General features: G+C 32.3%; 1 protein-coding gene across 9 annotated transcripts in view; it reads left to right on the top strand.

Annotated features, from left to right (window-relative positions):
- Dys (Dystrophin) overlaps positions 1-19,844 on the top strand; it is a 623,806-nt gene that overhangs the window by 32,473 nt on the left and 571,489 nt on the right. For 5 of the 9 annotated variants that reach the window (XM_088183008.1, XM_088183004.1, XM_088183007.1 and 2 more), the window contains 27 exons: positions 1,017-1,078; positions 1,141-1,233; positions 2,876-3,136; positions 3,197-3,395; positions 3,462-3,613; positions 3,673-4,082; positions 4,236-4,599; positions 4,683-4,919; positions 4,986-5,373; positions 5,449-6,204; positions 6,270-6,412; positions 7,133-7,520; positions 7,590-7,704; positions 7,770-7,914; positions 7,972-8,124; positions 8,281-8,442; positions 8,794-8,922; positions 9,092-9,268; positions 11,073-11,711; positions 13,067-14,329; positions 14,684-15,271; positions 16,768-17,277; positions 17,343-17,489; positions 17,557-17,732; positions 17,801-17,957; positions 18,046-18,206; positions 18,275-18,434. In XM_088183008.1, coding sequence (XP_088039134.1) covers positions 1,017-1,078; positions 1,141-1,233; positions 2,876-3,136; positions 3,197-3,395; positions 3,462-3,613; positions 3,673-4,082; positions 4,236-4,599; positions 4,683-4,919; positions 4,986-5,373; positions 5,449-6,204; positions 6,270-6,412; positions 7,133-7,520; positions 7,590-7,704; positions 7,770-7,914; positions 7,972-8,124; positions 8,281-8,442; positions 8,794-8,922; positions 9,092-9,268; positions 11,073-11,711; positions 13,067-14,329; positions 14,684-15,271; positions 16,768-17,277; positions 17,343-17,489; positions 17,557-17,732; positions 17,801-17,957; positions 18,046-18,206; positions 18,275-18,434 — 8,135 coding nt within the window. Of the gene's footprint in view, positions 1-850; positions 918-1,016; positions 1,079-1,140; positions 1,234-2,875; positions 3,137-3,196; positions 3,396-3,461; positions 3,614-3,672; positions 4,083-4,235; positions 4,600-4,682; positions 4,920-4,985; positions 5,374-5,448; positions 6,205-6,269; positions 6,413-7,132; positions 7,521-7,589; positions 7,705-7,769; positions 7,915-7,971; positions 8,125-8,280; positions 8,443-8,793; positions 8,923-9,091; positions 9,269-11,072; positions 11,712-13,066; positions 14,330-14,683; positions 15,272-16,767; positions 17,278-17,342; positions 17,490-17,556; positions 17,733-17,800; positions 17,958-18,045; positions 18,207-18,274; positions 18,435-19,844 lie in introns of those variants that run through there. The other 4 variants (XM_088183010.1, XM_088183009.1, XM_088183011.1 and 1 more) reach the window with 2 other exon arrangements.

Genomic DNA, 19,844 nt, shown 5'->3' with positions numbered 1-19,844 from the left:
ACAGTCTAATATTATATGTATTAGATAAGAACAAAGATCTTATTTTCACTTCTAAATCATCTGCATTAGTCAAAAGATATAGAACTAGAAGGGATGTTAGAATTCGCTCTATATTTGATGATATTTAAGCCAGAACGCTGTCAAACTTTATAAACTCCATTCTGAACTTCTACACGAAACTGGCCTTCATATGGAAGGCGTAGATACAGTTCTCTGGAGACCTAGTCTCTAGCTCTAGGGACTGCAGTCTTTGAGAGAGTAATAGTCATTTAGAGGAAGAAAGGGGACCGGCTAAATGCTTCAAACACAAACTCTAAAAATCATATTTGTCTCGAAGAAATTAAAGACAAACTCAAACGCCTAATAAATTAAATTACGATTATTCAATAAACAATTCCACTGCCATAGTTTGATAACACGAAAATCTATCGTCATTCTATGTAACATTTCTCACGTTATATTACTATGTCAAGTTTAACAATCGTTCGTTAAGACACGCCTCATTAAATATTGCCTTTGGTTCGAGTCCCCATTATGGGTGTTTCTTAGAGAAGAGGTAGTTCAATATTACAAAATATTTATTTTAATTATTAAAACACATTTTAACTATTTCTTTTAATCGTAAAAAAACATAAGGAAAAACTTTTGTATTAATATGCCACTACTTACAGTGTTCAGCTACATGTTCATGTGTATTTCATTATGTTTGTCGCTCGACTGGCTTATGTTTGTATCTTATCTACTGCTACGGCTTACCGCAGTAGCCGATGCAAAAACTAAATAATATATTTGATAATTGAATTACCCTGAAAATGTATGTACGTGTATAAAGGCAGCTATGTTACAGAGCGTTTTGCGTTCTGTAGCAATGCTGACATTTCTGTACTCCTACTATTACATATTTTGCTACGATAAAAGTACGTTCTAATGCCTTATCAATACGAGCATTAATGATTGATTATTGTTAGTATTAGAGTAAATAGGTCACTATTAATATTAATCTCTTTTGTTTTCAGATGAACGAGAAGATGTACAGAAAAAGACGTTTGCCAAATGGATCAATTCACAGCTAATAAAAGTATGCCTTATTATATATGTTATGCAATCATTACAAATAATTACAAGCTTTGTTAATTTCAGAATAACAAACCATTAGTGAATGATCTGTTTACGGATCTTCAGAATGGAGACGTTTTACTATCTTTACTGGAGATATTAACAGCTCAACAATACGTATGTATTCGATTTATACATAAAATAGCAAATTTATGCTTAAATATTTAGATTTGAGGTTACATTACATTATTGTATTTAGTAAAGTCAGAAGAGGTTATCATGTTAGATAATATTTTTAAAATATTTATATTACACAATGTATCTTTAGTAATTTTTAATCTAAATATAATAATAAACATATGCTAATTTCTATTAATCAGTTATATTAGCAACATTAACAATACTTTTTTGTTATATATTTGAGGTTAGTGCTATGTTTACATATACGTATATATTTGAGGTTATGCTAAGTGTAATAATTTTAGATAACAAAAAATAAGGTGAGATTAGGTTATAAGGTTAGATTAAAATTTTGAGATAAATGTACTATATTTTTATATGTAATATAAGATATTTATAAAAAAAATATTGAAAAGGTTAGGTTAAATTGCAAATTCTATATATTAAAGGTTCGGTTAAATTTGTTATGTTATATTGCAAATTGTATATGTATTTGAGGTTAGGGTCAGGTTAGGATATTATGCTTATGAATAAATTTCAAATTTGTAAATATATTTTAAGATAGTTTTCAAGTAGTTTGGCATAATAAAGGTTATGTTAGATTATAATGTTTGATAGTAAAATTAAGGTTCATTCAATGTGTTTTTATTAAAAATAATGTAAATAAAAACAATTTTTATAGGTATATATCAGGTTGTCCCATTTTTTTTGTTTTTTTTTTACATTAGCAAAAATGTATAACTTTTTATGAATAAACAATAATTTCACTATTATTTTAATGTGTAGTCGTATCAATAATGCTATTTAGTAACGGGATCATTTATGTTTCCATATTTTCAACCCTAAATCAACAACGGCAGTGGATAAAATAATCTCATTTAAGTTATATTATGCCTTATGAGTTTTAACTTGGTTATAATGTGACAATAGCAGTTAAAAAATCTGTAATGAAATGGGCAAGGATGCCAATAAATTTAGAAAATGTTAAAAAAAATCGTACCAGGAATTTTGACATTGAATATCTACCTGAGAGGTTGTTAATGAGGATATTAGGGCTGTCATAAAAGCAGGTCTGAGATTAACGATACAGAAGGTAGCACAAAAACTCAACGTGTCGCTTACATCAGTTCACATACATTTAAAAAGGTGTTAATTTGCAAAATATGGGTGTCTCAGCGGATCTCAATATATCAATAATTAATGATTTATTACTGAAGATGAGAAGTGGATCCTTTACTTTAACACGCAAAGTAAAAGCATTGATTGGATTCCAATCGACCCACAATTCCAACCCCGAGAGCAGGATTTCACTGCAATAAGATAATTTATTATGAGTGTTTGGATTATTATATATGCGGACAATTATAACAGGCACATAGTGTGCTGCAAATCAGATATTAAAAAAAGTGATTATTATGTGGAGAATAATTATAGAAAAAGACGGAAAATATATAATTTAGTAAAAGTATTACATGTTTTAATTTTTAATTCATTTAACCCATACCTTAAACAACGCAAAGACTTATGGAACAATCTGATACATATACTACATATGTACATATATACATTATTTTTGGTTAGATTTATCTTATTTTCGAAAGATCAAAAATTGATTTAGTGTATTTATATAATTTTTCAGAAACGTGAGAGAGGTAGAATGCGAGTGCACCATATAAATAATGTTAATAACGCACTCGGCATACTGGAAAACAACGGTGTCAAGCTGGTCAACATCAGCAGCAACGACATTGTAGACGGCAATCCCAAATTGATATTGGGTTTGGTCTGGAGCATAATTCTTCACTGGCAAGTGCACTACCACCTCAAAGATCTAATGTCGGAGTTGCAGCAAACAAACTTGGAAAAAACCCTCTTGGCATGGTGTCGACAAAATTCAAGGGTAATATTTTAAAATACGATTTTAAGATTTCAATGAATTTATTATTTTATATTTTTTTAGAATTATGCTGGAGTAGACATTAAAAACTTTTCAACGTCTTGGTCCGACGGACTCGCTTTTAACGCTCTCATCCATAGATGGCGTCCTTATCTCTTCGATTATCCGGGTATTGTTAAGAAACACCCGAATGCGAGATTGGAGCATGCGTTTAGGATAGCTCAAGAACACTTAGGAATAGATAAGCTCTTGGATCCCGAAGGTTCAATATATATTTCAATATATTTTTAAAAGTTGATACAGTTTTCACCATGTAATTTTATTGTAGATGTTAACACATCCGTTCCTGATAAGAAATCGATCATGATGTACGTTATGTGCATGTTTCAATCGCTACCGCATTCTGGTGAAGATGTCGGAGATATCGACATGTCCGTGCAGTCAGATACGATGAGTCCTTTGGCTTCTCCTTCGTTTGAGGTATGCTTCAGTTTTGTGATACAAGAGTGATTATGTTTTTATATATTGTTTTATTATAGTCTTCACAGAGTAGACCTTTATCGCTGGTAACTAACGCTTCAGTCGAACTTGGAGGTTACGGTGCAGCATTAGAAGAAGTATTATTTTGGATATTGGAAGCTGAAGATAGATTGAGCGAAAACCCTGAGTTAAATGACGATTTGAATTTGATCAAAGAACAATTCCACAATCATGAAAAGTTCATGATGGAGCTATCTGATAATCAAGATAGAGTTGGAGCCGTTTTAGAAAAAGGAGAACGACTACTCAGTGAACAGTGTTTATCTAGAGACGAAGCTGAAGAAGTGCGCTTTCAGATGAGACTACTGAGAGGCCGATGGGAAAATCTGAGAATAAGAGCGATGGACCGTCAGACCTTTGTACACAATGCTATCATTAAAGGACAACAGGATCAAATCGACAAGTTCAGGTATACAAATTGACAAGTTATAATAATAGAGAATCTCATCTTTATTATCTTTTTTCTCGGCATTCTTTGACATTGCCAAACCATAATTAGCCAACTTCCAAAGAACTAAGGCGGTTTACTATTGCATAAATCTTATTTTAATTAATTTTACAGGCATTGGCTCACTCAAACTGATGATAGAATATCTAGAATGGGAACTTTCAGCGGTGGTCCTAAAGAAATCGCAGCTCATATGATTGCCGTTAGAGCTCTTCATGCCGATTTGCAAAATCAGCAACCACTCGTCGATTCTTTATCGACTTGTGTAGTGGTCGTAGACGATGATCAACAAGACAATAGTGTTTGTGAAATAGAAGATCAATTGCGCGCTCTGAGTGAACGGTGGGCTTTAACTTGTCAATGGGTAGAAACGCATCTTAAAAAATTGCAAGCCTCCCAAGCGCAATGGAGAGCTTTGGATCAACAATATGACCATTTGTTAAAATGGATTAACGATAAAGAAGTGCAACTTAAACAGGTATTATTGATAAAATAATATATACATATAGTATATACATAGAAAAATATCATCATCTATAATGATTTAATACGTTTTTTTAGATGGAAGCAAATCCTGTAAGCGAAATGGGTGAAGTTCTAGAACGTATAAAGCAGTTGACGGTCTTGAAACATTCAATGGACGTTCAACAGAATAGTTTGATTGCACATCAAGAATTAACCAATGCTATGATTGACGAATCGAGTCTAAAATCTTTGGATATATACGTCGATCGAGTAGAATCGTTACAGGATAAATTTGATGCATTATTTTTAATAATCGAAATACAAGAACAAAGGGTTTGTTATTTGTAAAATATTGATTACTTTAATAATAAAAGTTTTAATTTTCATTATAATATTTAGATCAAAGAGCTCGGATTTGAGATCAACGTTACAGAATCGATGGATTTTGATTCAATTTTATCTACGACTACTACTTCTTTGGATCGATCGTTGGATTCAAACAAAACTAAAAATCTAAATGATCACATGCAATCTAAGAAGCCGAGATTGTCAGGAAATCAGACGCTCGAGGAGTTTGAAGAAGAATTCAACAATTTCCACAATTGGTTGCAAGTAATGGAAAAGTCTGTCGAGAAGTGTAAAACGTTTTTAGAAGATGACGATCAAAAGATGGAGGATAAAATTAAAAATATTAACGATCTTGTGGGAGAATATGAGACTCAGAGAGGAGATATTGATAACGTGGAAAGATTATTACATAAGATATTAAATGATGGAGATCCCAAAGGTACTATTTTTGATCTTAATTGAAAAACTTAATTACAGAATTATTAATCATACATATTTTTGTGCTTTTTTTTAGCTAATAGTAAAATTATCAGTCAAGGAAATGATGTTAAAATTCTTCAAGAACGTTTGATGAAAATTCAAGAAGATATTAATTATTGTCAAGAAATTATGAAGTTTTTAAATGAACGAGACACTTTTTATGTAGAATTGCATATGGTTGAAAAAATATTGGAAGGTTATAAAAAATGGATGGAGAATGCTTTCAAAATTCCATATACAACTCAACAATTGGAGCAGTGTAGAAACAAGTTAAATTCTCTAAAAGAAAATGAACGGAAAGTAACAAATGTTCAAGAAAAATCTAGGAGTATCCTATCACAACACTTTCCGACAATCGATATATCAAAAGTGCAATTGGATACGATCAAATTAAACGAACTGTGGCAGAATGTTTATAAGAATTTGACAGATAAGGAGAGTGAAATAGTGAAAGCTTTGGATACAACACCGCCTACAAGATATAACGAAGAAATTGGATATCTATCAACTAAGATTGATAATCTTGAAGGAGTCTTACTTTCAGAGCATGCAATTATTTCCGATAAGAAGATTATGCAGAATAAATTGAGGAATTTAAAGGATATTGAGTCGGGATTGACTGAAGCTGAAGAAGCATATGAGTATGTGAATTCTGTGGGTAAAGAGTTGTACGATAAACCTGGATTGGACGCTCAAGGCGAAAGACTCAAGTTTCAATTGGATGATATAAATACTAGATGGACGGATGTAAAAGCAGTTTTAACTGAACGTATATCGAAATTGGCAAAAGGTAAATTTTCCTCATTTATTATTTTGGTTTATGATGTGTGTATGAATATTAATTTTATTTTTAAGGAATCACTATGCTTGAAGAGTTTGATAATGATATTAAGAAGTTATCAAATTGGTTGGATACGATCCATTCTTCTGTTAAAGACGATCAAGACATTCCATTTAGTAATGTAGAGAAGTTGGAAGTAAAGTTGGTTGAAAGTAATGTGAGTAAATATAGATGCTTTAGAATTGTATAAGTAGTGTTTAACCACTTAAACGCCAGTGACTCACTGGTGAGTCACTTGTTAATTATTTAAAAAAAAATTTTTTTTTTAAAACAAGCTAACGAATTATTTACAATTTTTTTTTAATTAATAAAGATTATTGCACCAGATTCATTTATCATTAAACTGAGTATATTATATTTATTTTTAGAAAGAGATACTGTTATAACAGGTGTCTTACTAAAAAGTCACTGGCGTTTAAAGGGTTAAAAGGAAATTGTGGATCGATACATCTAGTATTAACAGTTAAAAGAAATTTAATACAGATAGAAGAGGCCAAAGTAGCTTAAAAATAGGTGTAATGAACGCGCACATTACAATATGTGATGGTGACAACTAAATATTATTCTTTACCTACTTGATTTATTTTCAATTTTAATAAAGCATTTTTTTATAAATAAAATTGTATATTTATTGCTTGTAGTGTCCATAAAAAAAACTCATTTGCCACTGGCATTAAAAATATAGAACAAAACGGTTTTCGGGCATTACATTACATAAATCTTGTAGCCAATTTCAATATTTATATTCTATTACAATGAAAATAATATATCTTCAATAGTAAATTAATTTGAGAAATATAATAGAAGAAACAGCGTATCCACAGTTTCCACACAAGTTTCACGTTTTTTATTTAATGTATCTATTATTTATTTATAGTCTATTCAAGATGATATCGAAGCTAATAATTTAGAATATACTAAAGTAAATGCTAATGCGAATAAAATAATTGAGAACTGTGAAAGTGCAATATCTAAAGACGTACGTGCACGTTTGGAGGCTTTTAACAAAAAATGGAAAATAACAACTCAACTAGCGAAACAACAGAACGAAAAGCTGAGACGCTGTTTAGAAAAGATTCAAGCAGTCATCGATCAGATCGACGAGTTCGAAAAGTGGTTGAATAATATAGAGAAAGAGATTCCTTCACCGGAACAATGCAACGTGACTAACTCTAATGAGCTCTTCCAAATCAAAGCAAAATTCCAAACTCTCAAAGAGAAATGCGAAGCGAGGACCGAAGAGTTTCGCAATTTGAATGAAACTGGTATAATATGATATGTTAAATGTATATTTTTATCATTAAATCGAATGTAATTTAACCTCAATTTTGCAGGTAACGATATTATGTTACAATATGAAAGTAAACCTTTGACGAATTTAGCTAGAAAGTTTACTCATCTGAATGCTAGATGGACTCAGGTTACAGATGCTATTTATGAGCGTTATAAGTAAGTTATTTGTTGATTACAACAATTTTTCATGTCTTAAATCTAAAACCTGATTAAATTTTTAGAGTTTTACATGAAGCTTCTCACGAGTATGGTGAATTAAAAACGTGGATAGCTCAAGAAAGTTCTTGGTTAGACGGTTTACAGCGAAAACTTTGCAGAAGTCCCAACGCTCCGGCGGATGCCGAAGAGATATCCGACGAGCTATATGTACGTATTTTTAATATTCATTAATTGTTCAATTGATTATTATTTTAATATTTGCAGGACTTGGAAAATTATATTAGAAATCATAACGACGATCGCCTTTCTAAGATACAAAGCATTGGAAAGCAACTGGTAGATGCTCACATCATGCCTCAAGTGATTCGTACAGATGTAGATGGTGTCACATACAGATGGAACTCGCTCAAGAAGCAGGTGATATATCCGCAGATTGTTCATAAACATAATTTTCTTCGTCTGTCTTTCTATATTTATTCTTCGTTTTGAAGCATTTTTTCAATGCTCAGCCTAATTTATTTTTCTATTCCGTTCTTTTGCATGATATTGCGGCATGTACGAAACTCTTCACAGGCTTCCGCTCGCACGCAACTCTTGGAGACTTCAGTTAACGAAGCGACTAAGTCCGAAGTGTCCATTGTTAACATGCAGCAATGGATACAAAATATTAATTTGGTTTTAAACAGTCGATTGGACAATGATATAACTGTGCAAGATTTGCCCGATGACTATCAGGTTTGGCTATCTATGGTTTTTTAGTGTTGGTGATATATATGGTTTGGCTACTAAATAACCTTTATTCTTTTTATCCTAATCAAAATCTAATCTAATCTTGTGATCTAACATTATTTGGTTATCATGGCTCAAGGTTTAAAATAGAGCCTTAAAGTTAAACTTCTGGAATCAAAAAGTCATACGATTACAAATATGAGGAATGAGGCAGATAATCAGCATTCTGATGAATCTACTGATAACTTTTTCATGTCTCTTTTTTCTCACAATTTGGTTATTTAATAGCTATGCCACCCAATGCCCATTCAATATTGTGTGATGTTGTCATGTAAATGTGTTTTTAACTTTCTCTAGAAATTTTTGGAAGAGTTTGAAGCTCAAAAGGCTGCATTGAATAGTATGGAAGAGCAAGTTAAAGTTTACCAAGATGCTGGTAAACATGAAGCCGCTTCTCGATTGAAAGAACAATTAGAACTATTACAAGTAAGTTAATTATATTTACGTTATTGCAAAGCATCAAATAATGTGGTTCAAGTCTAAAACCATTTATAAATTATTTATTAAATCACTCCTGACTAACTTCATGAGTTGGACATATATTTCCATATTTATTATATAAATAATGTGATACATATATATTTTTTGTATGTAGAAAAGCTTCGCTGGGTCTGAAGCGTTGCTCGAATCGTTCGGAGGTGCTGGAAACAGTATAGAAGCTCGTTCGACACGTGCTCTACGAGAATTAAGATCAGTTCATAGAGGATGCGCTCTTTTGGAATTGGCCGGTGCTGAACCCGAAGATGTCAAAGGACAGTTGAAGCATTGCTTGGTAATTATAATTTATTTTTGAAAAAAATTCGAGTCTCACATGCTTTTTATAGTCAGGGATGTCACGTCACCCTTGAATTTGGCATGAAAAATGGATGTCATTTAATGAAATACAATGAATCTTAACCATTTCATTGCGACTGATATTTTTGCGCGCCGTTTCGAAATTAGTTAATATGTAGGGGGCACCTATTCATGCCATATTTTTCAAAATATTGTGGTTTAACTACTTCTGTGGTCAACTCGTTGGAAAAAAGTGGGTCAAAAAAAGCCACCCTTTTTTTTCACTAATATGTTTTTTTATTATATTTTTAAATTTAATAAATCAGTATAAAACATAAATAAACAATATTAGGAAAAAAAAAAGACAAAGGAAAAAAAAAGTTTCATTTTCATCAAACATATTTTATTTGAATCAAACATTAGGAAAAACTTAAAGAAACTTATATAAAGAAAAAAATATATTTTAGTATACAATACAAATAAACAATATAAGGAAAAAAATATAAAACATTGTAATTTCTGAAACAAAGAAGAAAGAAGTCTTTTTTTGTATGGAATATTTTGAAACATTCCATACATAACCCTATATTACAATCAGGGCAGTAGGTTCGGGTTTCTCTTCTTATTTTTTTGCCACTCGCGTCCTTCAAATTACGACACGTGTCAGTCTAGACTGGTGGGGGAATGACCCGAGCTGGATTCGGTCAAATCACTATAAAAAGTTTCATGTACGATGTGCCCGAGTCCAGTTCGGGCAAATCAGTGTGACAGCAAAAGACCTACCCGAGTTGTATTCGGGCAAATCACTCAAGTGGTTAATAAATTAAGGTGATTAAATTATATTAAATAACCATATTAATAGGCTCGTAAGGTTTATGGCACCTTTAGGTGCCCAATGAGTACTAGCGATTTTCTTGATGACTTCTATAGAAGCCATCCACGGTGAAAGGGTTAATGAAATCGAAATATTAAAAAAACCGAACGCTGACTGGCCAACTTTTGCCCCCTGGGTCATCCCTTAAAGAAAATCTAAAAAAAAACAGTCTCGAATTTATCCCCAGTATGTTTTTAATTTATGTCATTTAAATGAAATTATATCGGAATACTTTTTTTTTCTTCGTTTAATTCACAGTACCATAATTTTTTTTAATTATACTAAAAATTAAATAAAATCGTCCATAAATTCATAAATAGTGCCTAAACTAACGATCTGATTGGAAAGTTTTGTACAAACAGTTGATAGAAAAATTAATTACATTTAATTTGATATAAAATACTTTGTAATTAGCCGACTAGAACCAAAGATTTTTACAATTAAGTAAAAACACTTTTATTCAGAATAAAAAATACGAAATTTATCAATATATTATATTGAAAACTATTCTACTTTCTTAGTTTTTGACTTCACTTTCGGGTTTAAAAATATATCGTGCGATTTTACATAAGAAATGACTGTCAAATGTTATGGGTAAAAATCGCTGTAAACTGTTATTATCAATTATAGCTATCATAAAACAATACTTTCAATACAATTAAAATTAGTATGTAATTTTACATTTGAGTCATCTTATTTTGTGACAAAAATCTTGTTGTTCAGTGTCATTTTAATCAATTGCTCCACTTGATTGATTATTACATCGACAAGAATAGGTTTAGTATAGGCATTGTAAACCATTGAATTGGATGGTAACATTGTCCAGTCCGTTGAATACGTGCAAATGGATAACATTCTATTTTACATCATGCTGTGGACGATTTTAACAATTTTATTGCTAATTTTTATTTTTTGTGTCGATAAACAGAGGTTCTACAGAACGCTGAGCGAGCTCAAATCAGAAGTGGAATCTGTGATCAAGACAGGAAGGAAGATGGTCGAGGAGAAGAGCGTATTAGATCCGTTGGGATTCTCCAAGAAGATCGATACATTGAAGGAGTTATATAACAAGCTCGGCGCTCAGATCACAGAAGCTAAACAGATGTTGGAGAATGCGCTTATTATATCCAGAGAAATACAGCACGATTTGACTTCTATTAATAAGTGGATCGACAGTGTGGAGAAAGACGGATTCGACAAGTCGATGGATAAAGATACGTTCGATTTGGAGATGTCGAGGATGCAAGCTATCAGTGATAAACTGAACGGCAATTACGAAGAGTTTTCGAAACACTGTGAAGCGATTTACTTGGAGCCTTTGAAAGAGTCTATAGATCAAGCTAACTATAGATGGGAGAGGCTGAAGAACTCGGAGTTTGTTAAAAATGAAGATAAAGACGATAGTGAAGTGGCCGATTTATTGAAAGAGTTCGACGAGCAGTTGAAGTCAATTCATGTGTTGTCTTCTACAGAACTGAAGGAGATTAAAGATAAGTTGGACACACAGAAGAAGGATGTCAGTGAATCGCAAGCCGATCACATAAACGTCTTGTTAGAGAAAGTTGAGGTATGTTTAATTTTATGTCGCTTTTTATTTTTGTGATTTTGAAGATGTTTTATAGAAATGGTCAGTGCTTATTATTGGGTGATTAATTTTAATAAAGGAGGGAGTTTTCCTTCTCACTTAATTGCAATAACCCTGGTGACCTTTTACATAATACTATTTAATTGAATAATTGGCTGACATAGATGGATACTGACAATTGTAACAGTTAAGGTTAAGAGCTGCACGGAGGTTGTTTGTATTTTTTGGTATCTTCAAAATTTGTATAATACTGAATTTATTATTACACATATTGCAAAATAAACTCTATCACAAATTCTTAGCTTACGCTTTCATCTGCTTTTCTATATATTTTTGGTTCATGGTTAATGTACATACTTTATAGATTACATTATTTTAGGTTAGATATTACATTTTATAGGTAAGTATTGATTGCCAGTTTTTTACACTTTATTTAAGATAACGATCTAACAATGCTACACATTTACAAATCAATGCTTATATCTCACGATTGTTAATGCTATAAAAATAAATACTTATAAATAAAATATATTTCAATGTCATGCAATCATTGCAATGGGTACGGCAGTCATTTTAAAAATTGCCAATTTTATTTTAAAAATGAAATGCATTTTTATTTAAAAGTAGAAAAAATAAATTACTGTTTAGTGTTTTTTCATAAAAACTTATTGTTTTTGACAACATTAATGAAAAATACAGTACTGCACATAATTTTATGGGTAAATCATCTTTATGGTGAAACGATCAAAGCAAAATATTGTCACACAGCTGTAAAAATGATAAAATCGTTTATAACAAAGAAATATTAATTATTTTATAGCTTTAACAGTTTGTGAGACATTGGCATTTAAAAACATTCAGTTTATTTTTTGTCACTTGTATATTCTGTTCTTTTGTGTACCAAGTGTTACGTTTTGTTATGTTTTTAGTGTTATTTTTGTCTTGTGTAATTATGCATAAGTTGATTGAATAATTGTATATTGTATCCCATTGAAGCTTGGTGTATTTTTTCCATGTTACATATATTCGTATATTGTCAGATATTTTTATTAAAATGTTAATATATTATAATAAAAAATGGGTGTAGGTAAGCACAGCTTTAATCAAAAACTATTTCGACTGCAAATCATCGCTTATTTTTGTATGATACACACTTTTCATAACTTGGTCTTTGAAATACATCACAAAATTCTAAATACACACTTTCATTCTGGGTTGTGTTTTCGTCTTATCATATAATCGTGTTGTTTGGTTTTCATTACTAAAGTCAATGATTTAATTTACTAACATGTTCACGATAGAAGCATCAGCGGTAAAATTGAAACTTGTATTTCCAGGATGCGCTTTCGAGCAAACTAGTTTCGCCCAAATCGAAATACGAAATCGTTAACGTTAGCGATACAATCAAAAGACGCTTAGAAACAACAGCCGTACCAGATTTAGTCCAAACCGCTAGCGACAATAAGAGCAAACCGAAAACCAAAATTCCAGTGGCGCTTAATAGCCCCTTGCCGATTAAAAAGGATCATTTGAACCGTGAAGAAATAAAATCGCCTAATCAAAAAGATCACGAGATTGTTGAGACATTTAATTTGTCCGACGATAGCGAGTTGTTTTCTCAAATATCAGGGAATACATTAGTCTTTGAAAGTGTCGATAAAATTGATATCACAACGGATAATAAATGCCATGTCGTTGAAGTAAAAGAGGGCGAAATAGTGAAGTCGACTATTGAGCACATGGAAGTTTATCCGTCTTCTTCTGTGGATATTGAAGACGCTCAATATTTTCCGAATAGTGTCGAAACTGTTGAGATAGTCACTGATACTGAAACAGATTCCGACATGGACGAGAAAAAGGTATCGTTCAGTGATAGTAAAGAAGGTCTTTCTAAATGGGCTACGACTCAAATATCCAAATTGGAAGATACGGAAGATGTGGCTCCTAAAAAGTTTGTGTTGGAAGTCAAAAAAATGGAAGAGCCCATAAAACCGATCGTAGGAATACTGAAGAGGAGAATCAATTCCATAGATGATAGTGAAACTGAGTTCAAATTATCTAAACATCAGCCGATTGATAATCTATCGTGTATTAAAACAGTTACTGTGCAAGAAGATTCATTACCTAGATATTCACCTGAAGATATATCGGTAACAGATACTCCTCCTAGCACTCCGGCTATAGAAGGAACTTTCATTGATAACCCATTGTTCCAAGGATTAAATGATAAACTGTTAGATTTGGAGCTGAAGAGTTGCAGTATGGCTTTAAAAGATGAAGGCGCCGTGGCCGAATACTTGATATTGGACGATACTCAAAATGCTAAGCAAGCACCGAGTATATCGATCGAACATGTGAAAAAACCCACCGGTATCAGTATCGGCGGTAGCACAGCTGCCAGAATCAGTCGCAAATCTTCAGGTATCGGAAGTTCCGAAGGGTACGAGTACGAAAATGAAAGTTTTTACGATTCAGATAAAGAAGCGGACGATCTATTTGAGTTTTCCGACGACGACGAAATCCAAGTTCTTAGCTCCGATATAGACTGTATTAACGTAAAACCAGATATGGCTCAAAATAAAGTATCGCCAGTAACTAAGGTATATATATCAAGCTAAATTTTTTCAATTTTACATGCGATATTTGTTTAACGTAATTAATAAATTAACAGTAGATGGTATTGTAACATGGAATTAATTCATAATATTGCATTGCATATTGTCAGCTACTTTAGTACGTAGTCGTTAAATTAATCTTAAAAAATATAGATTCGTAACATAATTGCTATTTGCTGTAATTTACATTAACCTTCAATGGGCTAGAATGTATTTATTTAATTATAATTAGAGTCCGAATTTTGTATGCTAATAATAACTAGAATATAGCGTCCAAGATCCGTACTGTAATCGTAATATTTTTTTTGATTAACCATATTTTGTATTAATTGAATATAGGAAGGAATTAAAACAGCTGGTGATATCGGAACCAAAATTCCTTTATCTACGTCTACGCCGTTAAAACGCGATCAACCCGACGTTTGTAACGTATCCATCAAACCAGGAAACGATCAAGCGACTATCGTAGCTTTGTCTCCGAAGCCGAAGCCAAAGCCGGAACAGCAAGATCAGCACAAAGCATCCAAATTACCGTCTCCGATGTTGGATTCGAAGCTGAAATCAATCGAGAAGAAAACAACTACCAAACCAACGGTACATAAGTCGCCTCTACTGGCAACAAAATCCCACATTCCAATCAGCAAAGAAAGAATACAAGGAAGAGGAGTTTTAATGACGTCGATCGAAAAGACCACATCGTCGAATTCATCGTTGGAATCTCCAAATACTCCCGATGAATTGAAACAAATACAATCGTCTCCATTATTTACTAAACCTTCCGAATTGAAGAGAATGTTTAGCGCCGAATGTGATGAAGAGCTACTCAATTTTGAGACAAAAGCCTTAAAAATGATGCGCCGGATGGAGCTTATGCTGATCACTGTTGGAGGAGTCGATAATGAACGAGATCCTGGGAAAAGATTAGAGGTATGATATGCAAAATTTCTACTTACATTTTCACCCGAACAAGATTCAGCCATCGTCATTTGTCTTGACCTTCATACTTTGAGAAACAGAGCAGTGTCTGACGTGTTTTTATCTTGAAGGATTCATACATTAGACTTGAGCGATATTAAACTAAATCAGTAACAATGTCTCTCTTTGATGCACTTCTTTTTAAATGAAAGCCTTAATTTATTGAATAATAAGTTTATAGATCTAATAAAAATGCATAGATATTTAGAAAAAATATTTTGTCTTATTTCTCAACAATTCGTGTACTGCTTGTTGTATTTCTTCATCAGACTTGAACCTTCAAATATATAAAAATCTGGGGGTGAGATCTAGTGAGTACGGCCCTTGCTCAAGTCTTGACTTTGCAACAAAAATATCTTGACTCAGAATTACACGTCATTCTGATTCAATTGCAGGTCGAAAATGCTTCTTGATAAAAAGTAACAGTGTTCCTCTTGTGCATGTAGTGCCCCAAAATTATCCCTCGTTCATTCAAAAAGAGTGTCAGCATAATCTTTCTTTCAAATTGTTATGTGCAAATTTCTTCGATATAAATGAAAAGGTATAGTGCCATTCTGTGCTCACACTCTTGATTTTTTGCAATACACCGTTTTTTTAATTCTGCAGAATATCATAGATCTGATCCATAATTAATTACCAAAAAGTGAGGCTAATTTGTTTATTGTTACTTAGTGATTTTCCTTCACGACGGCTTTAACTGCTATATTTGATTTGAATTAGTCTGTTATATGATAGAATTAACAGTTCGGTGATTATAGTGCAAACGAAAATTTCAAACAGTGATAATTCCGATCATAGATGATCAATATACACATATATTTATATTTAAGAAAACGTCAATAACAAAAAAATAATGTTTCTATGAATCAAAGATATCAATATGATTTTAATATAAAAATATCGTGTTTTAAAAATATTTTATAATTATATCAGTAATTTACATTGGCATTGGTACGCAAATATTTACTTAAAATATAGAGAAAAATATAAAACAGTTGGACTCAAAAGTAAAATATATTTGATAATCAAAAAATCATCTGATCAGAATTTTCGCTGCGTGGAATTTTCGTGTGCGCAATTTTTGCTTGCGCAATAACCTGTCACTAATTTCTAGTCCATTCGGACACTTATTGGAGTGACAGACATGCATCACCAGTGATTTTTCGGTAAATTTCAATAGATTTAACTTGTTTTTTTTCTGTTAGAAAAACCACATCTGTAATAGGTTAGGTTTTCCTATTTTCGTAATAAATAATTTAAATAAGATCAAGCTAGGTCATTGGTAGTTACATCTATTGATTTTAAGCTGTAATAATAGTTTATAATTAATGAAATATCTGTCCTGATTTATTTTTATTTCAGTCTGGTATTCCATTAGGTACTTACTAGTTGTTTATTATATTGATCACATTGTATTTTACAATTTACAATAAATAAATAAATTTCAGATCTTGAAGAGCGAATTAGGTGGTCTTGCTCCGGACGCCGCTGAATTAATATCGCATGGTGATAGCCTTGTTTATACAAAGCACAAGACTAATCCAGCATTGGCAGACTTTTTGAAGACAAACTACCAAGATAAGCTTCGTAACAATTGGTCTGCAGTCATGACCGAAATTGACGCAAAGCGAAACATAGCCAGAAAAGCTGACGATGATTTGAAAGACTTCACCAATTCTTTGACCGACGTTCAGAAGTGGATCGAGAACATCAAACCGGAGTTAAAGTCTGCTAACAATTACGATAATCAGTCGCTTGAGTTGAGAGAAGAGTTCAAATCGAAGCAGCAGCAAGTTTTGAATTTGAACGATATCGCTAAAGAGTTTAAGCATCAACGTATCGGTTTCAACGAGAAGAACTTGAACGACGTCAACACTGAATGGGCAAATGTTGTGGAGCAGTATAACATCATCACAGTTCCGTCTAAAGATAAAGATAAAGAGAAGCATGCTAAACTGGTAACAGTTCATTTGATATTGGATTAAACCGAGATTGATTTATTATTTATATTTAATTTTTTTAGGAATCAAATGCTCAAAAAGGCACTGAATTTGTTACAAAAGTAAATAAAGGACGTGAAGCTGTGTCTTCGATTTCTAGACAATTAAATATGCATCCTTTGAGCGGTTTAGATTTCGATGAATTTCCACAACAGGAAGATTGCTTATTGGTTCGTTTTAGTTATAGTTTTGTATTGAGATTTGATAGAAGTGGAACTAATCATAGTGCATTTTTAGAAAGTAAAAGAAGCGATACTGGCGTGTCGTCCGACTATTGAAGAGATAGATCGCGAGTATTCTGGCGTAGCAAAAAAATGCAAGAAAGATCAAGCCGATCAAATAAAGCGAGTCAACGACAAATTAAAAGACGAATGGAACGCAGTCAATAAAACGCACAAAGATCGATACGATCGGTTAGGCGCTATCTATTTTAGTGCACCTTAATTGTTGGATTATGATAATTTAATAATTTCATTTACAGATGGTTGAAATGTCAGAACATTTGGGTTGGTTTGTATACAAATTTGAACCAATTAGAAACTTGGTTAGATCAAGCCGATAAAATGGTGTTGGATATTGGAAAGGAAGGTTTGCCATTGAAGGATATGAAGCAGAAGCAGAAAGATTTGGAGAAGCAGGTATTTTAAAGTTCCGCATACGTTGTAAAGTGGTGTCGATTCAAATGCATGATCTTTAGGTAATTGTTCTATAAATATATTTTTATAGGTTGCTGGAAAACAGAGATTGGTTAACATCATCAATTCAACAGGTGAAGATGTCATCATTAAATGTTCTCCGACGTTATCGTCGGATATTAGCGAACAAGTTGAATTGTCCAAAGAGCGTTGGACAAGTTTGACCAGTAAGATGAATAAGCTGAGAGAAAGGTGATTGCTTTTCCTGAATTATTTGTATGTAATTCTAAGATTTTGCTCAATTTTTGGTTGTTGTTTAGGATTACTGGTCAGGATACTGCTAATTTGATGAAAGAAGGTGCTCACAATTGGCTGCATAGTACCTATAACTGTTTGCAGCAAATCGATATGCTGCTAAATGGTTCTACAGCAAATCCTTCCAACGATTCTGCTCTTGTGATAAGACTCAGTCTTGTAAAGGTAAGATTGGATTATAAACCCTTTTTTTTTGTCTGCTAGCCTTTGGCTAATTTCACATGGCAAACGGCGGTCAATTCAGATAAAATAAATATATTTATTTCATTCGGACTATTGTTTATCTTTTTTATAATTATTGGTTCAAAGTCGCTAGTATTGTCATTGGAAATATAATATATAAATTTTCTGATTATTTAGGAGAAGAACATTACTGTTGTAAGAATATTTGTTTTTTTATTATTTTGATATCTTGAACTAACGATTGAATTATCGTAGTAGCGTTTAGTAGTATCTTTAACGTTTAAATTCTGTATGCTATGTAGATGCTTAGGTTTATTACTCAAATATATAAGATGTTTTATCCTGTTACTTTCTGCTTCTGAGATATAGTTGTTAAAAAATATTTTTAAAAAAAATTGTTCATATTTATTTGGACGGTTCATAAAAATATATTGCTCAGGGTTTCGCGTAATATTTTCGTTCTGTTTTCGAGATATTTTTTTCGCTTTCCGTTTAGTCGCTTCGTTCTTGCTTTTCAGTATTGGCTATCAAACAAAATGAGCGTTCAGATCTTACTTTATCTTTTCAAGAAAATAGTGGGCTTTATTCGATTCTCAGTTACATTTTAAAGGGTTAAAAAATCTGTACCTAAGCTCTTCTAAAGCGCATTTTTGATCTGATTCTCAAGACGTTATCATTTCTTGAGCTTTAGAAATGCACTAAAGTCACCAAACTTGAGTATCAATAATTATAGACCAGTTGCAGTGTTGTCCGCTCCTGCTAAATTATTCAAAGTTTCGTCTTCAGTTAGATTTATTGGACCAACAGCATGGTTTTCCACCCATCCGTATCACAATCACTAACCTGTTGTTCATCAAAATAGTGTCTAACTCCCTTGATGCGGGAATGAAAAAGCTTTCGACAAAGCTTGTCATGGATTATTATTAAAAAAATTGTAGGACCACGATTGCTCACATGATTTAGCTTGGTTATTCTCAACTTATTTGAGAGATTGTAGACAGTTTGTAACCTATGGTATCAATTGTAGAAAGAGTATTTCACTCCTTCGTGGGTTTCTCAAGCTTCCGACATGGAGCCTCTGCTCATAATATTATTAATTAACGACATAAATACAACAATTTCAATTTTCTTCTGTATGCAGATGAATTAAAATTATTTAAATGCATTCGATTTGTTGCAGACTACTCTCTACAAAGTGATTTAGATTCTCTATAGAGATGGGCTTCCGTCAAACGTCTGCCCTTTAGGGTCGGAGAGTGCCTTATTGTGTCATTTTCTCGATTCCGATCGTCATCATATTATTCATATAATCTCGGTGGGAACATTTTGGTTAGAGAAACTTACATATCGTAATCATTTTTGAGAGCAAGTTGAGGTTCGCTTTACATGTAA

The sequence above is a fragment of the Plectrocnemia conspersa genome, unplaced genomic scaffold (genome assembly GCF_051122295.1).
Source record: "Plectrocnemia conspersa isolate PC_06_02 unplaced genomic scaffold, ASM5112229v1 ptg000003l, whole genome shotgun sequence".
Taxonomy (NCBI): Eukaryota; Metazoa; Arthropoda; class Insecta; order Trichoptera; family Polycentropodidae; genus Plectrocnemia; species Plectrocnemia conspersa.
This window is presented reverse-complemented; position numbering and strand designations above follow the sequence as displayed.